Source organism: Colletotrichum orchidophilum (assembly GCF_001831195.1).
Source record: "Colletotrichum orchidophilum strain IMI 309357 chromosome Unknown Scaffold_7.1, whole genome shotgun sequence".
NCBI classification, from domain to species: Eukaryota; Fungi; Ascomycota; class Sordariomycetes; order Glomerellales; family Glomerellaceae; genus Colletotrichum; species Colletotrichum orchidophilum.
In genome coordinates, this window is record NW_019172963.1 from 416362 (window position 1) to 429867 (window position 13506).

Consider the following 13506-nt stretch of genomic DNA (forward strand, 5'->3'; position numbering starts at 1 on the left):
GGGGGTGGGAGACAAGCCTTGAAAGATACAACATCAACAACCAAGAGGGCGGAACGGTCGATGGTTTTATCAATGGCCAGGACTGGCACGGGCAGTACTCATATCAGGATAGAGGCAACGTACCGCAGCCCTCCCCTCGTGGACGAACGACAACGGCCAGTCGCGTTATCAAAGAAAATCTCGAGCCATTATTTATTAGTGTGAAGGATTATCATTTGCTGCATCACCGGAGGGGTGGGTGGGCAGCATGGCAAGGGCCCAGGCGTGGTGGATCAAAAAAATTGTGTACTTTGTCCGGATAGCTGAGGTCGCCAAGACCAAGATGGCAACTAATTAGGAGCTGGGAGGGGCATGGGAAAGAGTGAGATGGAAGACTGACTGGGGGTTTGTTGAGACTTGAGAGTCACTGTGGTATCCGTACGGATAGAGTGATGCGATGGACGAAGGCGAGGCCAAGCCAAGAGTCGAGGCCACCCCCCCCCCTCCCCTCAAAGGACTAGCGCAACGCCTTTATCCTTGTCCCGATTCTTTTTTTTTTTTTTGCATGCAATCGCATGAAGTCTCATCGAGCTCACCGAGTTCTTGTCTCAGTATCCCCGCCGCGCAAAAGCTGCATACACAGCATCATGGCGCGGCGTAGCATACCGGGGCGGACCGGCCTCGAAGCGCGAAGCCGTGTGCCGAGAGAAGACCAACTCAGCAACCTAGACTGAGCCAATTTTGGGCACAGCCTTCTTGCTGCTTGTCTCCTTTGGAATGGGGTCTGAATACTTAATGTGAGCTTGTCCATGTGGGTGTGTAACGTGGAAATGTGGATGCGCCGAGAAGACACATGCGCGGGATGGCGGCGGCGCGGCATGTCATCCAATGGCACAGGCAAAGCCGCAATAGAGAGGTATCGGGCCAGAGCGATGAGAAAAATGACAGGCCAAAAGCAGCGTCCCAGCTATCTGGGCCGTGGACAGGCTGTCTATCGCATCCTCCCATTCCGTAGCCACCAAGCTATCCAAAGAGTCCCGTAAAGTAGAGTCGTCTCAGAAGCTCAGACACAACGATGACCATGTGGTAAGTTGCGACTTCCTAACCCCAGATGGCATCAGGTGAGGGAAATAATGGAGGAGACGCTTCGGACCGTCGGCTTGGTGGCTTCTTTGGTGATTGGAACCGTCTGTTCGTTATGGTCCTCACGCCTGAGAGGCCGCTATGCTTTGCCAAGCCGCATCGATAATGCGCCGTGTCAGACGCCATGGAGAGGGCATGCAAGGACAGCAGCATGGCATGTTGTTGTGAGATTGTGGAGTACAAAGAGATGGCGCTTAAGCAAGATGTAGGTATGTAGGCAGCGGGGCCGACAGACGCGTCAAGGTAGCTGAGGGCGAGGCAAGCCAGTTCAGGCTGCAGATACTCCGTTCTGCATGGGGAGATGGCCGGCTGGTTCGAAATCTGGATGGATTCCATTCGCAATCAATTTGTAGTCGTAGTGTATTCGTAGTGGTTGCCCAGAGTGAGATGCTGGGCAAGCATGGTTCATGATGCGTCAGTGACAAGCGGAAGTGGAAAATCCGATCACGTATAAATCGAGTGCGGGGCCGAAAATGAGCATCGCAACAAAAGTGCGTGCAGCTCGGGTGAGAGACGGGTCCCCCTACCCTAAGATCCCCAGAGGAAAGAGTTGCGCAACGCGACCGGGCCAATCACCAACAAGAAGGGTCGGACAGGATTCAGGAGAAAGAGCATAAAGAGACGGCAGTGCTGCGCTACCTTACCTCAGAAGAGGCTAAGGCCGTGTAAGTGTACCATAGTAAGTGAATTGCGGATACACTCCGCCTGCTTCAACAGGAGGAAACTGCGGAGCTAAGGCAAGGAATTGGGTATCGCAAGCCTGTATTTTTTTGGTCGGTGAGCCGCCCTCCAGTGCCTCCACTGGATCCCACCGGTTGTGGAACCTGCTCGTGCCTACCTACCTACCTATCTTATTGAAGGTATGTGTACACTGCAGTACCTTAAACTGTGACAAGTTGCAAGTCGCAAGTCGCAACAGGATCAACATGGAAGGAACTCAATGGAACCAGGAAACTCGCGCCTTACCCATCCTTGCCTCAGCTAGCTGGCTTAGGTCCCGACTGCATATCCGAGCAGCGTGTTTCGGTGCTACTGCACCCAGGCATGGGCGGAAGCCGCTCAACGTTACAGGTTCCTTTCTTATTCAATCTCAGCTAGCTGCCTTGGTACCTGCTCTGTGCTGTAGGTACCTTGCCACGCTTGCCTTACCTTAACTTGTGTGCTGTGTGTGTCCAATACTGTCGCCGCTGCCATCCTTCGCCCGTTCCCTTCCCGCTGTTCCTTCCTTCCTTATTTCTCCTTTTTCTATCCTTTGTGCAGAGAAACGCGGGATCGGGCGCCTCGATCACGACGTACAGGAGGTCCCATTGTTTCCCCGGCAAGTGCCGGGTGCCTATGATCGAATACTTCGTACATGCTCTGCTCCTTTGCTCTTCTTCTGCAGCACAAGATTGCCTTGGGTTTCCTCCATCATCTTGGCGATACTCCAACATGGCGTTTACGGAGGCCTAGAAGGCAGAAAAACCATTAAAAATCATTAAAAAAAAAAAAAAAAAGGTCCGTCTCTCACTCAATTCGACCAGATTGCCCAAACCGGCTCTCTGACTGTCAGTTTCGGAAGCGGTTCTCTTGCTGGATCCGAGGCCATTGGCCGTGGCGGCACCCCACATCCGAAGCTAGTCCCTTCTAGGACCGAGCGGCCATACCTCAGCCGAGCGGGACCGTATCTAACTTCTCCGATAATGATGCTGACCCTCTTGAGCCAGGCTGGTCGGGTCGGGTCGTCTCTGGCATTTGTCAAGTTGTCAACTGGCCTCTGAGTTCTAATTAAGCTCTGGCAGCCTTATCAGCTCCACGGACACTAAATTCGAAGCTAGTTCCTCGTTTCCGATGCCCCAGACGCAATATTTCTTGGACTGTCGATGGCCTGCATCTGCTGCGTATTGAGCTATTGCCACGTGCAACTGCTCACCACGAGCGCGACTTTACAAAGTTCACGTCTTTGCTCGACTTTACTGATAAGAATCTTAGACATTATGCCACGGCCGAATCCTGCCCAGCCAGCTCTCGCCTTTACCGTATTATCTTGAATGTCTCGCTTTAGGTATTTCCGATCCCTACCCCCATGTTGAATGTACTTGTCTTGCCCAAGCAACCAATGTCAGCTGTAAGCCGTCATGTGATCTTCAATCTGTGGTTTGCGCAACCGGCCGCCGCCCAGTTCGGAAAGCGGCGCATCTGCCCACCAATACCAGGTTTCTCAAGCCCGAGCATTCCACACGGTACACTATTGACCCGATAACTCAAATACAACTACACGTTGTGGCGGTCTACTCCATTGATCGGTCAGATACGTGCACTCAGCTCCAACGGACAGCCCATCTGGCGTCTCCCATTCGTCTGAGCCGCTGGGCGATAGGAAACCCCCGGCTCCTGTTTCCCCGGTCTTTCACCGAATAATACGACTCGTCTACTTCTGTGAGTCCTATCAACACTGCCCGCCCAATCCGCTCTGGCCCACCCCCACGGATCGAGACAGGGACAACAATGGCACTAGTGCACCACCGCCATCTGACAGACTGACGAAACCCTCCTGTCCAGCATCTCCACAAAAAGGCGGAATGCCAAAGATGGCATTTTGACTCGCGTTACTTCAAAGACTGGCAATTGGCTCTCATTGGCTCCCAGCTCGCCTCTGTCCATACTACGTACATGGCTGGCCGCTGGGCTCGAGGGTTTAGAAGCTGTGGCGGTAGTGTTCAACCCAGCAAAGCCAAAAGCAACGTCTTACAGCTCGACCACGACCACCTACGCAGCATTTGTCCATATTAATCGCGCGTCTATCAAACCATCTACGCCGTGTCGTACGAGTCTACTATCAGGGCAACCATCGAGCTCGGAGGTCGGTCGTCTGATTTGGAAATAGTATAGCAGAGCACAGGTGCGTTGCTGCCTTGAGCTTGTGGTCACAAGCTCTCAAATGGGGGAATCATCTCAGCTCCCGACAGTCCTGGTGACTTCTGCACCGCTGTGTGCCATGTCCGCACGGCCCCTTGTAACCCAAGGGAAATCATCGTCGAGCAGTATTTTCAGAGAAAAGTGCTATCTTGGAACGACGTTGACGCATCGCAACCTCTCTGCCATCTTTCGTGCGCCTCGTAGTCGGGCGGTGGCTGCTATCCACAACTCCGCGTCACCCTAAGCCAAGCAGATGGGTCAATCGAAGAATAGACGCGACATCGCACCCGGAGAGCTGGGCGAACACGATGGGGCAAAATGAATGGATATGAGGCACACTACCCATGTCCCAGGGGGACTTTTTCTTATCTGCCAGGCCCAGTTTTCATGTACGGAGATTGCTGAAGATACTACACTAGGTACCGCAATCAGTTACAACTTCCCGCCATGGTCGGGTGGGTTTCTCTCCACCTTTCTTTCCAAGGCCGAATGCCGGGTATTCGAGATCATGGATACAATCCGAAACCGCGGTTTTGACGACCCTATCAAGCCCAGGAATTAAGCAGTAAGGCATGAGGCGAATTCTTTGGTATGGCAAGCCACCCGGGTATACTGATCCAGGCGTGCTTCTGACTGTGCCTTGTCTCCCTGACGCACACAGGTACAACACCGGTGTAGCTTTATACAAGGGGCCTCCTGCCCGTCCACGGTCCAAGCTGTCTTCTCACAATCACTGGCACCACCTTCATCATCTACTTCCTCCGACGAGTTGTGGCGACTCACTGCTTCTGCTTCCATGGCTCCGTGACGACGGAGGCAATTGCGGCAGCTTGATTTTTGAGTCAATCCCGGGACGTTGGTACAGGTACCACGTTATGAGCTACCGATCGCGGGAGAAGTGGAGTTCCCCTCTGCTCTCAGCCTCTCTCGAAGCCGGGTGGGGCCGGGCCGACAACGTGCCGACGATGGGGCAACCCCGCATCTCGCCGGGCGGGCCTTGATGAGTGGTCTGGCGGCTGAGATGGAGTTGGTGGCGAGTGAAAGCAAGTCCACGGGCGCTAGAGCCCTCGTTGAGGCAAGGTTCGGGGTAGATGGGACGTCTTGTCACCTAGGCTCGCGCCTAGTGCTGCTTGGTAGTGCTGCGTGAGGCAATCAGTCGACAGGGTGCCAACGTACCTGAGGACCAAGGATGCGCGACACCCTGCCACTTAGTATCGGCCGTGTCGAGATATAGCCGGCAGACCCATGCGAGCAGTTGCCAGGAACGCAAGCAATGTGCCTGATGCTTCCTCCTGGTTGGGTAAAGCATCTATGTCTGCGATTGACACGAGGCAACAACGCACCCACAAACTCGTCGGACGGCATCCGACCTCCGCAATCCCTGGTAACAGCACCAGGACCGGTGTGGGGAAACGACAGAACTTTAATCTTGTCTCTGACTCTCGTCAACCCCGAGCGAGACCAACGTGATTCTGAGCAGCCAGGGTGACCGACGTCGCGGCTCGTCAGACTTTGGCCTCCTTTCGCAGGACACAAAGGGAATTGGCTCTCTCGCTGAGGGTCATCGAGACGGGCAAGACAATCCACATTTAGGGAGCGGTGCTGGTGCCGTGCGGTCGCTGGGTCACATTCGATTCGCATCGCGACGTCACCGATCACTATGTGCCTCAATGAAAACCCAATCCCGCGCCGACACGGAGACAGCAACAAGGTTAGGGAGCATATCATGCATCGCAGACTCCTCTCCTCTTTTCGCGGGCTGGGTCACAGCGCTGACCACCAAGATCTGCTCTCAACAACTCAAACGCCCCTCTGTGATTTGTGAGCGTAAGCCGACGGCGGTCAAGCCATGTACTGCAGCGCCAGCGAGTAGGCAATGAGGTGAGCTACTCAACGGTCAACCGTCCTGCCATGAGTCGATGTGACGATATTCTCACGATGTAACGGCGAAAGCGCCACCCGCCGGAGAATTTGGCACCCTGCCGCGTCTTCTCGTCGATCTTTAGGGATGTTGGGTCATGAAAATCGTGACGGGTGGCCTCCTCATTCTACAGCCTGCTTCGCCTCGACCCAACACTCTGTGCGCTAACCACAGAGAGTTTTGTGTTTTTTTTAGGCAAGGATCATGGCGCAACTAGAGCGTTAGAAGGATGGCAAGGCGAACAGTAGCGCCATGACGACAATATCCGTGCAAACCCGACGTCAGCCGGCAGGGTGTTTGTCCTGGACCGGGCTACCGCCCGATGATACTCAAGCTGGTTCAAGGGGAGAAGCGCCAGACAGTGTTCCCCTCAGTTGGTTCAGATATAGTGACAAGTTGACCTTGGTGACAGTACTGTTGCAACCCGGCTGCTGTCGTCTGGAGGCTTCTCCAAACCTTTGTCAAGTGAGCATCAGCGTCTTACACACTCACCTGATGATGCGGCCAAGGTGCGTACATCATCGGTCAAGCAGGCGTTGGTGGCACCAGTCCCAGTGCCGGAACAAGCTGGGGTTGGAAAGCCCGACCAATTGGAAGTGGTAAAGCACCTCGAGGTGGAATGGCCGTGGAAGATTCAAGTCGTTAGGGATGATTTCGGACAGGGGCGAGGCGGCCAACGACATGGCAATGCCATAGGGACAATGGAGCCATGTCGTGACTGTACCTAGTCTGCTGCATGCAAGGTGCGTTGCGAATCAGCTCTGCGATGCAGCACTGCCGGGTGCGCTGCTGCTGGTGATTGTTGCACAGGGTTACGGACGCAGTGGCTTCGGAGGGCAAAGCGAGGAAGCGAGGTAACGAGGACGGGGATTCGTTTGCAAGACGTAAGAGTCGGTCGTGGACTCGTGCTGCAGGTTGACCTCATCTGACGTCACCGGGGCTGGACCCTGCATATCGCCCCAAGGTGTGAAGCGACAAGTGCAAGGTTTGTCATTGGCCGCTTAGATGACTCTCCACTGCACCGCCGGCAGCGCTCTTCTCCGCTGAGGTGCGCTGCAGTCCCCCGTCCTCGCCTGGGAGCGGTATGTGAGGTGCCCGCCCGGTGCAGTCCGCTTCGCATCCCGGGCCGGGTGAATTCTTCAACACAAGACAAGGTCCCCTTCTCTTCCTTAGCACCGTTGTATACCTCAGCTGCTAAGGTAAATCTATTTCATCGTACCCGTATAATACCAAGACAGTGGATAATTCCCGCGGTGTGTGGCAGATCCGTTCAACGGTCGACTGACTGGTCCAGCCCAGGGCAGGGGTTCATTGCATTTCTTCCATTGTCATTTCCTGCAACAAGGGCAATGTTGGTTCGCCGTTAGATTGTTAGTCATGGCCAAACCGCCATCCCCATGCACTATTTCGACTCGAGTCCTCATGCGCTCCTCAAGCCACCCTATCTGTATTCTACCCACCTAAGGACTCCCTTACTCGGGCTGTTCGTGCCACGTACTTAACCTGCCTACCTTGCCTTACCTCACTGTCCACCTCCGCGTGCTCCTGACTTCTCTCCTAGTGACTGGACGGAGGCTGGCACCTCCCGGTGAGGGAAAGACGCCCCCCCTCCTGCATCCAGTTCCAACTCCCCTCAGTGGACGATGCACAACGCACGCGACTGGACCGGTCCCAACTCAGCGCCAGCAGTAGCCCCCCCGCAAAACTCCAGCGGTCAGCCGATCGCTCTGGCGTGTGACGCTATCCTCCAGACTCCCTCCCGTCTCGTCTCGTCTCGTCTCGAGGCCTGCGTGCCTGTCCCTTCGTTGTGGTTCGTTCCTTTCGTCTATGGTTTTTCATCACGCTTGTCTTTGCTCTGCTCTGCCCTGCCCAGCCCTGCTCTTTCACCAGGTAGGCAATTAACTACCTACCCACACGCTTGACAATCACATATCCTTCCCCCGCCCTGCGCCTCGACCCATCATGGCCACCTTTGTGACCAGACCATTATATACACCATCAGAACTCCCCTTCCCTCACCCTCGGCACTGCTCTTCTACTCATTCCTGACATAGATCAGCGCCGGCATTGATATCTACCCACCTTGTTCTACTGGCTTTGTAGCAGAATCCATACATTCTCCCGCCACACCTCCATATCCTCAAATCCTCACATCCTCGCACATATTCTACTCCTTCCGGCCTGCCACGCGACTATCCCGAACAATAATGGGACGCTCTCGTCGCAGAGGCCCTGATGACGACCTGGACCCTTACGAGTCCTACGGCCGCCCTTACGACACTGCTGCCGACCCTTACGCCCAAAACCCTTCTCGTGGACGCAGTCCTGGCCCTCGTCGCCGCAACAAATCAGAACCCGCCGCCGCTCCGGCTGTCTATGATGACTATCAACGCGATCCCGAGTCTAGGGAACAACCGCGGAATTACCGTGAGAGTCGAAAGTACAGCAGGGACATCGTCCCGGAATCCCACGCCCCACAATCAGACCAGAGGGAAGATCGCAAGAGTCGCAAGAACCGCTACTACGACCAAGACACCTATCAACCACGTGCACGGAGCCACGGCCGCTCCGCCCGGGAAGCCCCCGTTACCGCTCATCATCGTGCCGATGAAGATGCCTTCGACGCATTTGCCCCTGCATCTCGCCGCGGCCGGGAGCGCCAACATGCATACCACCCGCCCCGAACAAGCGACACGAGGCGCTCCAAGTATGCTGACTTTGACGCCGAGCCCCGTTACTCTGAAAGGAGACGCTCCCGTTATGCCGACTACGACGAAGCCGATCCCTACAATGCTGAGTTGCGCCGCTCCAGGAATGATGAACCACGCGAGAGTGACAGGCGGCGTTCGCGCTACCCTGAATATGAGGGCGTCCCCCGCGGCGGTAGTGAATCAAATCGCGGTCGTCATCTAGATTCCGAGGTTGATCCCCGCTCCAACCCGAGAGGATATGCCGGCCACGGCCAGGGTGGTCGCGGTCGGTACATGAATGACTCGCCCGAGCGGTATGTCCAACCAGGCGGCGGCGGCCAGCAGCGCTCTGCCAGAGGCCGGTCCATGCCCAGAAAAGGTGCAGCAGGCGGTGCCTCCGGTGCAGCTCGGCCTCGAGCCAAATCAGCCGTTGGCTACGCCGCATTGGGTGAAGCCGCCCAGACAGCCTTCAGAGTTGGAAGTCAGGCAGCCCTCCAGATGAAGAGTGAACCCGGTCCGTGGATAGGTGAGAAGGGTACGCGGGTGGCTACTGCTGCCCTGGGCGCCGCCCTCGTCGATACGTTCGTTGGTCACAAGGCCACCGGCATCAAGGGCGGCATGCGCCACCAAGCTTTGCGCCAAGCATGTGAGATGGGCATTCGCAATTTTGTCGTCCAACCTACTGTAAATACGGCGACCCGACGCAGTGGGAGTTGGGGCGGCCATGGTGGCGGCAGCGGAGGAGGTCAGGGCAGCAGTGGTAGAAGACGGCAGTAACACTTCGGACTATCCAAATTATGCGAGACGCTACTTTGTAGTCGGGTCTTACAGTGTGTACCCATCCTCCCCCCTCATTCTTCTATGTCTCCCCTACCCTTCGCTTCCTGAGCATACCAATCCACCATCTTTTCCCTTTTCTTTGTGGCTAGCTACGGTTTTACCGAGCGCGTTGCAGGATATGGTGCCGGCTGGAATGCTCCTTAATCTGGGAACCATGTGAGAGCATATAGACGGTGAACGAGTCTCGAGGGATTGGGTGGGTTGGAATGCACAAGCATCCAGAGCAACGGCTGACAGGAGGCACGCCCCCCTCCTCTGTAATAAATGGGTCTGCAGCCAACATTTGATCACAGGCAAAGGATTTAACTGAGCATAGAGAAAGGGGATGCAGTGCGACAGCTTCGCCGTTCTCGCCACTTGTAAGTAGGAGAAACATGACCATAAAGACAAAAGTTTACTTCAGTGTAGCACCGTGCCTATGCGTCGCATCAAAGCAACCCCTGTGTAGGCACCGTAGCGTACATTGCAATTTGGCAAGCCTTCCTTAGTTAGCTACGGCCGTCTAGAAACTTAGTTGTAAAATCGAAGTCAAGCTTGCGTGGTAATAATGTAACCTGAACTCATATATGAAGATTGGTACTATTAGATCAGTAAGCAGAATAGTAGGCTTCAACTAGGTACTGGACGTTTTAGCTTGCACAACGAGCAGATCCGCCTTTACCCCAGCCGTGATGAAAACACCCGCAGCCAGACCCAAACAGTCCTGGATATCTTCTGAGACCCTAACAGACGCCTTGCCTTCAGTCGCTTTTATAGCGCTGCGCCGACCGAGAATGACCAGGTTGTGCCAGGTGACTTCTCGCGTATCCGCTCTGACACCTGACGCCGCATAGCTTGAGGCAGCCTCCAAGACATTGGCAGAAGAAGAAGTCTCAAACTTGATGCGTGAGACCACACTAGCAGGTGTGTGCGTCGACACGAAGCCGAAGTAGTCGCTCTCATGAGACTGAGATTCTCCCTCAGCCGTCCCAGTGAAGTGCACCACGGTGGCCTGTGCATTGTGCTTCTCACACAGTTGAAGCACCAACTTGAGAGCAAGCTTGTCATCGTTGCCGCCAAAGTACGGCATGAAAACCTGGTGAGACTTGTTCGTAACGGGAATTGTCGGGATATCGTGATGGATGTCACTGAATGAGTATGCTCGCGAGAGCTTGTTGCGATCGCTACTGAGGTCCGAAGCAGGTTGGGGTACACTGCCTTTGGGGAAGAAGATGCCAATATTGTGCTCCGGGGAGTCGAGGATGGACTTGGCAAAACCTGTATATGTTGATCCAAGCTTGTTAATGCTGTCGGCCGACAAGACTTGTGTGTCCACCAGGCTACCACTTGCGCTCCAGGGGACGAGGAGAAGGTCGGACGAGATATCCGAAGACTTCGAAAGGAGAGCTTCAGCAAAGCGAGTCTCGGGCATGATCGACACCTCGCCAGAAACGGCAACCTTGACAAATTGTCCAACGGTCCGGAAGATGTTGACCACAGGGTCATTCCGACTGAAATCGTCGACCTGAGACACAGTCATGACGGAAGAGTCACGATCGGTGAGATGAAGTAAGCGGAAGCCATGAGCCCGCACAGCCCTGATGCCGTTGGAAGAGCCCAAAGCGACTGTGTCTGACTTCACCCCAGCCTTCTCGTCATTTTGGGTGTAGTGGTCTCCTGAATCGGACTGTTTTCCAAACAGAGAGACTAAGTTGAGTAGGGCCGGCATATTGTCCAATCGGAGGTATACTAGCAGGCGCTGGACTCGGTCATTGGTCGGCTTGGCAAATTCGTAGTCGTCGGTCGATCCACTGTGACTCGCGATGGGTTCACCGGTGTCCCAGTCAATCTCACCACGCTTCCAAGCCTCAAGCTTCTTCTGATACCAGCGAGGATATAGAAACGATGTCAGAGGAGTGGTTGCGAAGGTGGTCAGCAAAGCCATGACGACGAAAATGGTGAAAGTTCTGGTGCTCAGGATCCGAGCCTGGAGGCCAATGTTCTGTGCTTCAATTAGCTTCCATCTCCGAATCCATCTCGTCATTGAGCTCTCCTCCGATAAGACGCCGAGGGTACTTACGAGGACAATCAGCTCGACGAGGCCCTTGCAACTCATTAGAGCCCCAATGGAGAAGGACTCTCTCCAGACCAGGCCGTTCAATCGAGCAGCGAGACTGGCACCAATGACTTTGGTCAAGAAGGCGGTGAATGTAACGGCAATAACGTATCCCCAGGTAATACCACTGTCAAGGAGTCCCAGATTGGTGTTGAGTCCGGAAAGAGTGAAATACAAGGGCAAGAATAGAGCACCAATCAAGTCTTCTAGCTTTTCAGTAACCTTAATGGCAAAGCCGTTCTCACGAGGCAGGATAAGGCCAACCATGAATCCTCCGAAGATTGCGTGGACGCCAATTATACCAGTAAAGAAAGCCGAGGTCAGGGCGATCAAAAGGATGAGTGCAATCATGCTCTGCGAAGGTCCGTTCTCGATGTTGCCCGTTCGTCGTAGCAGCCAGAGCAAAGCTGGTCTAACAAGGTATAACAGGAATAACATGTAGCCGACACACGCGAGAAGGATCCAAAGAGCCGAAAGACCCGTTCCAGCGTTGGCGAGTGCAACACAGAGGGCGAGGAGGATCCAGCCTGGGGCGTATTAATATTGTCTGATGCAGCCAACATGTGACGAAGCATAACTCACCGACAACGTCATTCGCGACACCAGCTGAAAGCACAATGACACCGACAGAGGTATCAAGGAGCTTCAATTCAGTCAGAATACGGCAAAGAACTGGGAATGCCTAGAGGCGATGTATTAGTCGGATGTCGATGGAAATACGACGGTGTAGAGCTTCTCTCAGAGCTTCTTACCGTGATTGCAATAGCAACACCGATGAATAGCATGTAGATAGGAAAGTCAATGTGCGTTACGCCCTCGTCACTAGAAAACTGGTTGTAGAGACCCCATGCAAGAGCGCAACCGAACGCAAAGGGGAGAGCCAAGCCGGCGAATGCAACTGAAGTTGCAACTCGCCAATTGCTGACGAGGAAGCGAACATCTGTCTCAAGACCTATGAGGAAAAGATAGAGAACAAGACCAAGATTGGCTACCAACGTCAAGTTGGGGATCGACTCTGTGGGGAAAATAGCAGCACGAAAGCCGGGGATTCGACCCAGTACCGAGGGTCCCAGAACAATGCCGCCAATGACTTCGGCTATCACCCGAGGTTGCCGAATCTTGGACAATGGCCAGTGGAGGAGGTGACAGACTATAATGATGAGTCCGGCCTAGATTTGGCAAGTAGCATGGATTAGCGTTTGTTGGAGAGAGCCGAAAATGGATCGTAAGATAGAAAGTCACGAACTTGGATGATAAACATGGTGATGGGATCCTTTGGATTATAATGCGAGGGGTTCGCGCCTTCTATAACGCCACCCTGTGAGGGAACTCTATTTCCGCCGGTACTGGCCGGCGCAGCTGAAGACGTTGCCGTCGCCGACAGCATTGCCGTGATGGATGACATGCTGACTGATGGCCCTTGACTTCTTGTTCTTGGCGGTTACTGGGCTGCTATTGAGGCACAGGATGACTACGCGACTGAGGGCGTGTGGAAGCGCGGGACTGCGCTCCCAAAGTCGAAAGGAGTTGACTGTGTGTGATAAGACCGAGCGAAAGGTGATACGGGAGAGACCGCTTCTTATATGGAGTTGCCAAGTGAGTACTAGCTATGGGTGGAAGGGGTGGGGGGGGGGGGGGGGGGGCGGGGAGGGGAGGGTGAGAGAGGGGGGGGGGAGGGTGGTGGGGGGGGGGGGGGGGGGGGGGGTGTGTGGGGGGGGGGGGTGGGGTGTGGAGTGGGGGGGTGAGTGGGGGGGGGGGGGGGGGGGGGGGGGGGGGGGGGGGGGGGGCAGGCTATTGTGGCCAAAGCATTCAGTCCCGTGGTATTGGTACCCTCCGCATGCACTAATCTGACATGTCGAGCGTGCTGTTCCGCGTACGCTGCTTCTCTCTGGCTGCAGCTGCCACCAACATTAGAGATGCCGGTACCTAGTTGAACAATA

General features: G+C 54.9%; 3 protein-coding genes across 3 annotated transcripts; 2 read left to right on the forward strand and 1 right to left on the reverse strand.

Annotated features, from left to right (window-relative positions):
• Positions 1–5680: 5680 nt before the first annotated feature.
• Positions 5681–6189, forward strand: CORC01_01422 (uncharacterized protein; the record flags this gene model as incomplete). Its single annotated transcript, XM_022613077.1, has 2 exons — positions 5681–5841; positions 6141–6189. 2 exons carry the CDS (start codon positions 5681–5683, stop codon positions 6187–6189), a joined length of 210 nt encoding a protein of 69 aa, XP_022480505.1.
• A 1959-nt stretch (positions 6190–8148) lies between these two features.
• Positions 8149–9408, forward strand: CORC01_01423 (uncharacterized protein; the record flags this gene model as incomplete). Its single annotated transcript, XM_022613078.1, has 1 exon — positions 8149–9408. The coding sequence occupies one exon, from the start codon at positions 8149–8151 to the stop codon at positions 9406–9408; it is 1260 nt and encodes a 419-aa protein (XP_022480506.1).
• A 676-nt stretch (positions 9409–10084) lies between these two features.
• Positions 10085–12971, reverse strand: CORC01_01424 (sodium/hydrogen exchanger family protein; the record flags this gene model as incomplete). The annotated part of the gene is made up of 4 exons (XM_022613079.1): positions 10085–12093; positions 12149–12248; positions 12319–12735; positions 12813–12971. 4 exons carry the CDS (start codon positions 12969–12971, stop codon positions 10085–10087), a joined length of 2685 nt encoding a protein of 894 aa, XP_022480507.1.
• Between the last annotated feature and the right edge of the window lie 535 nt (positions 12972–13506).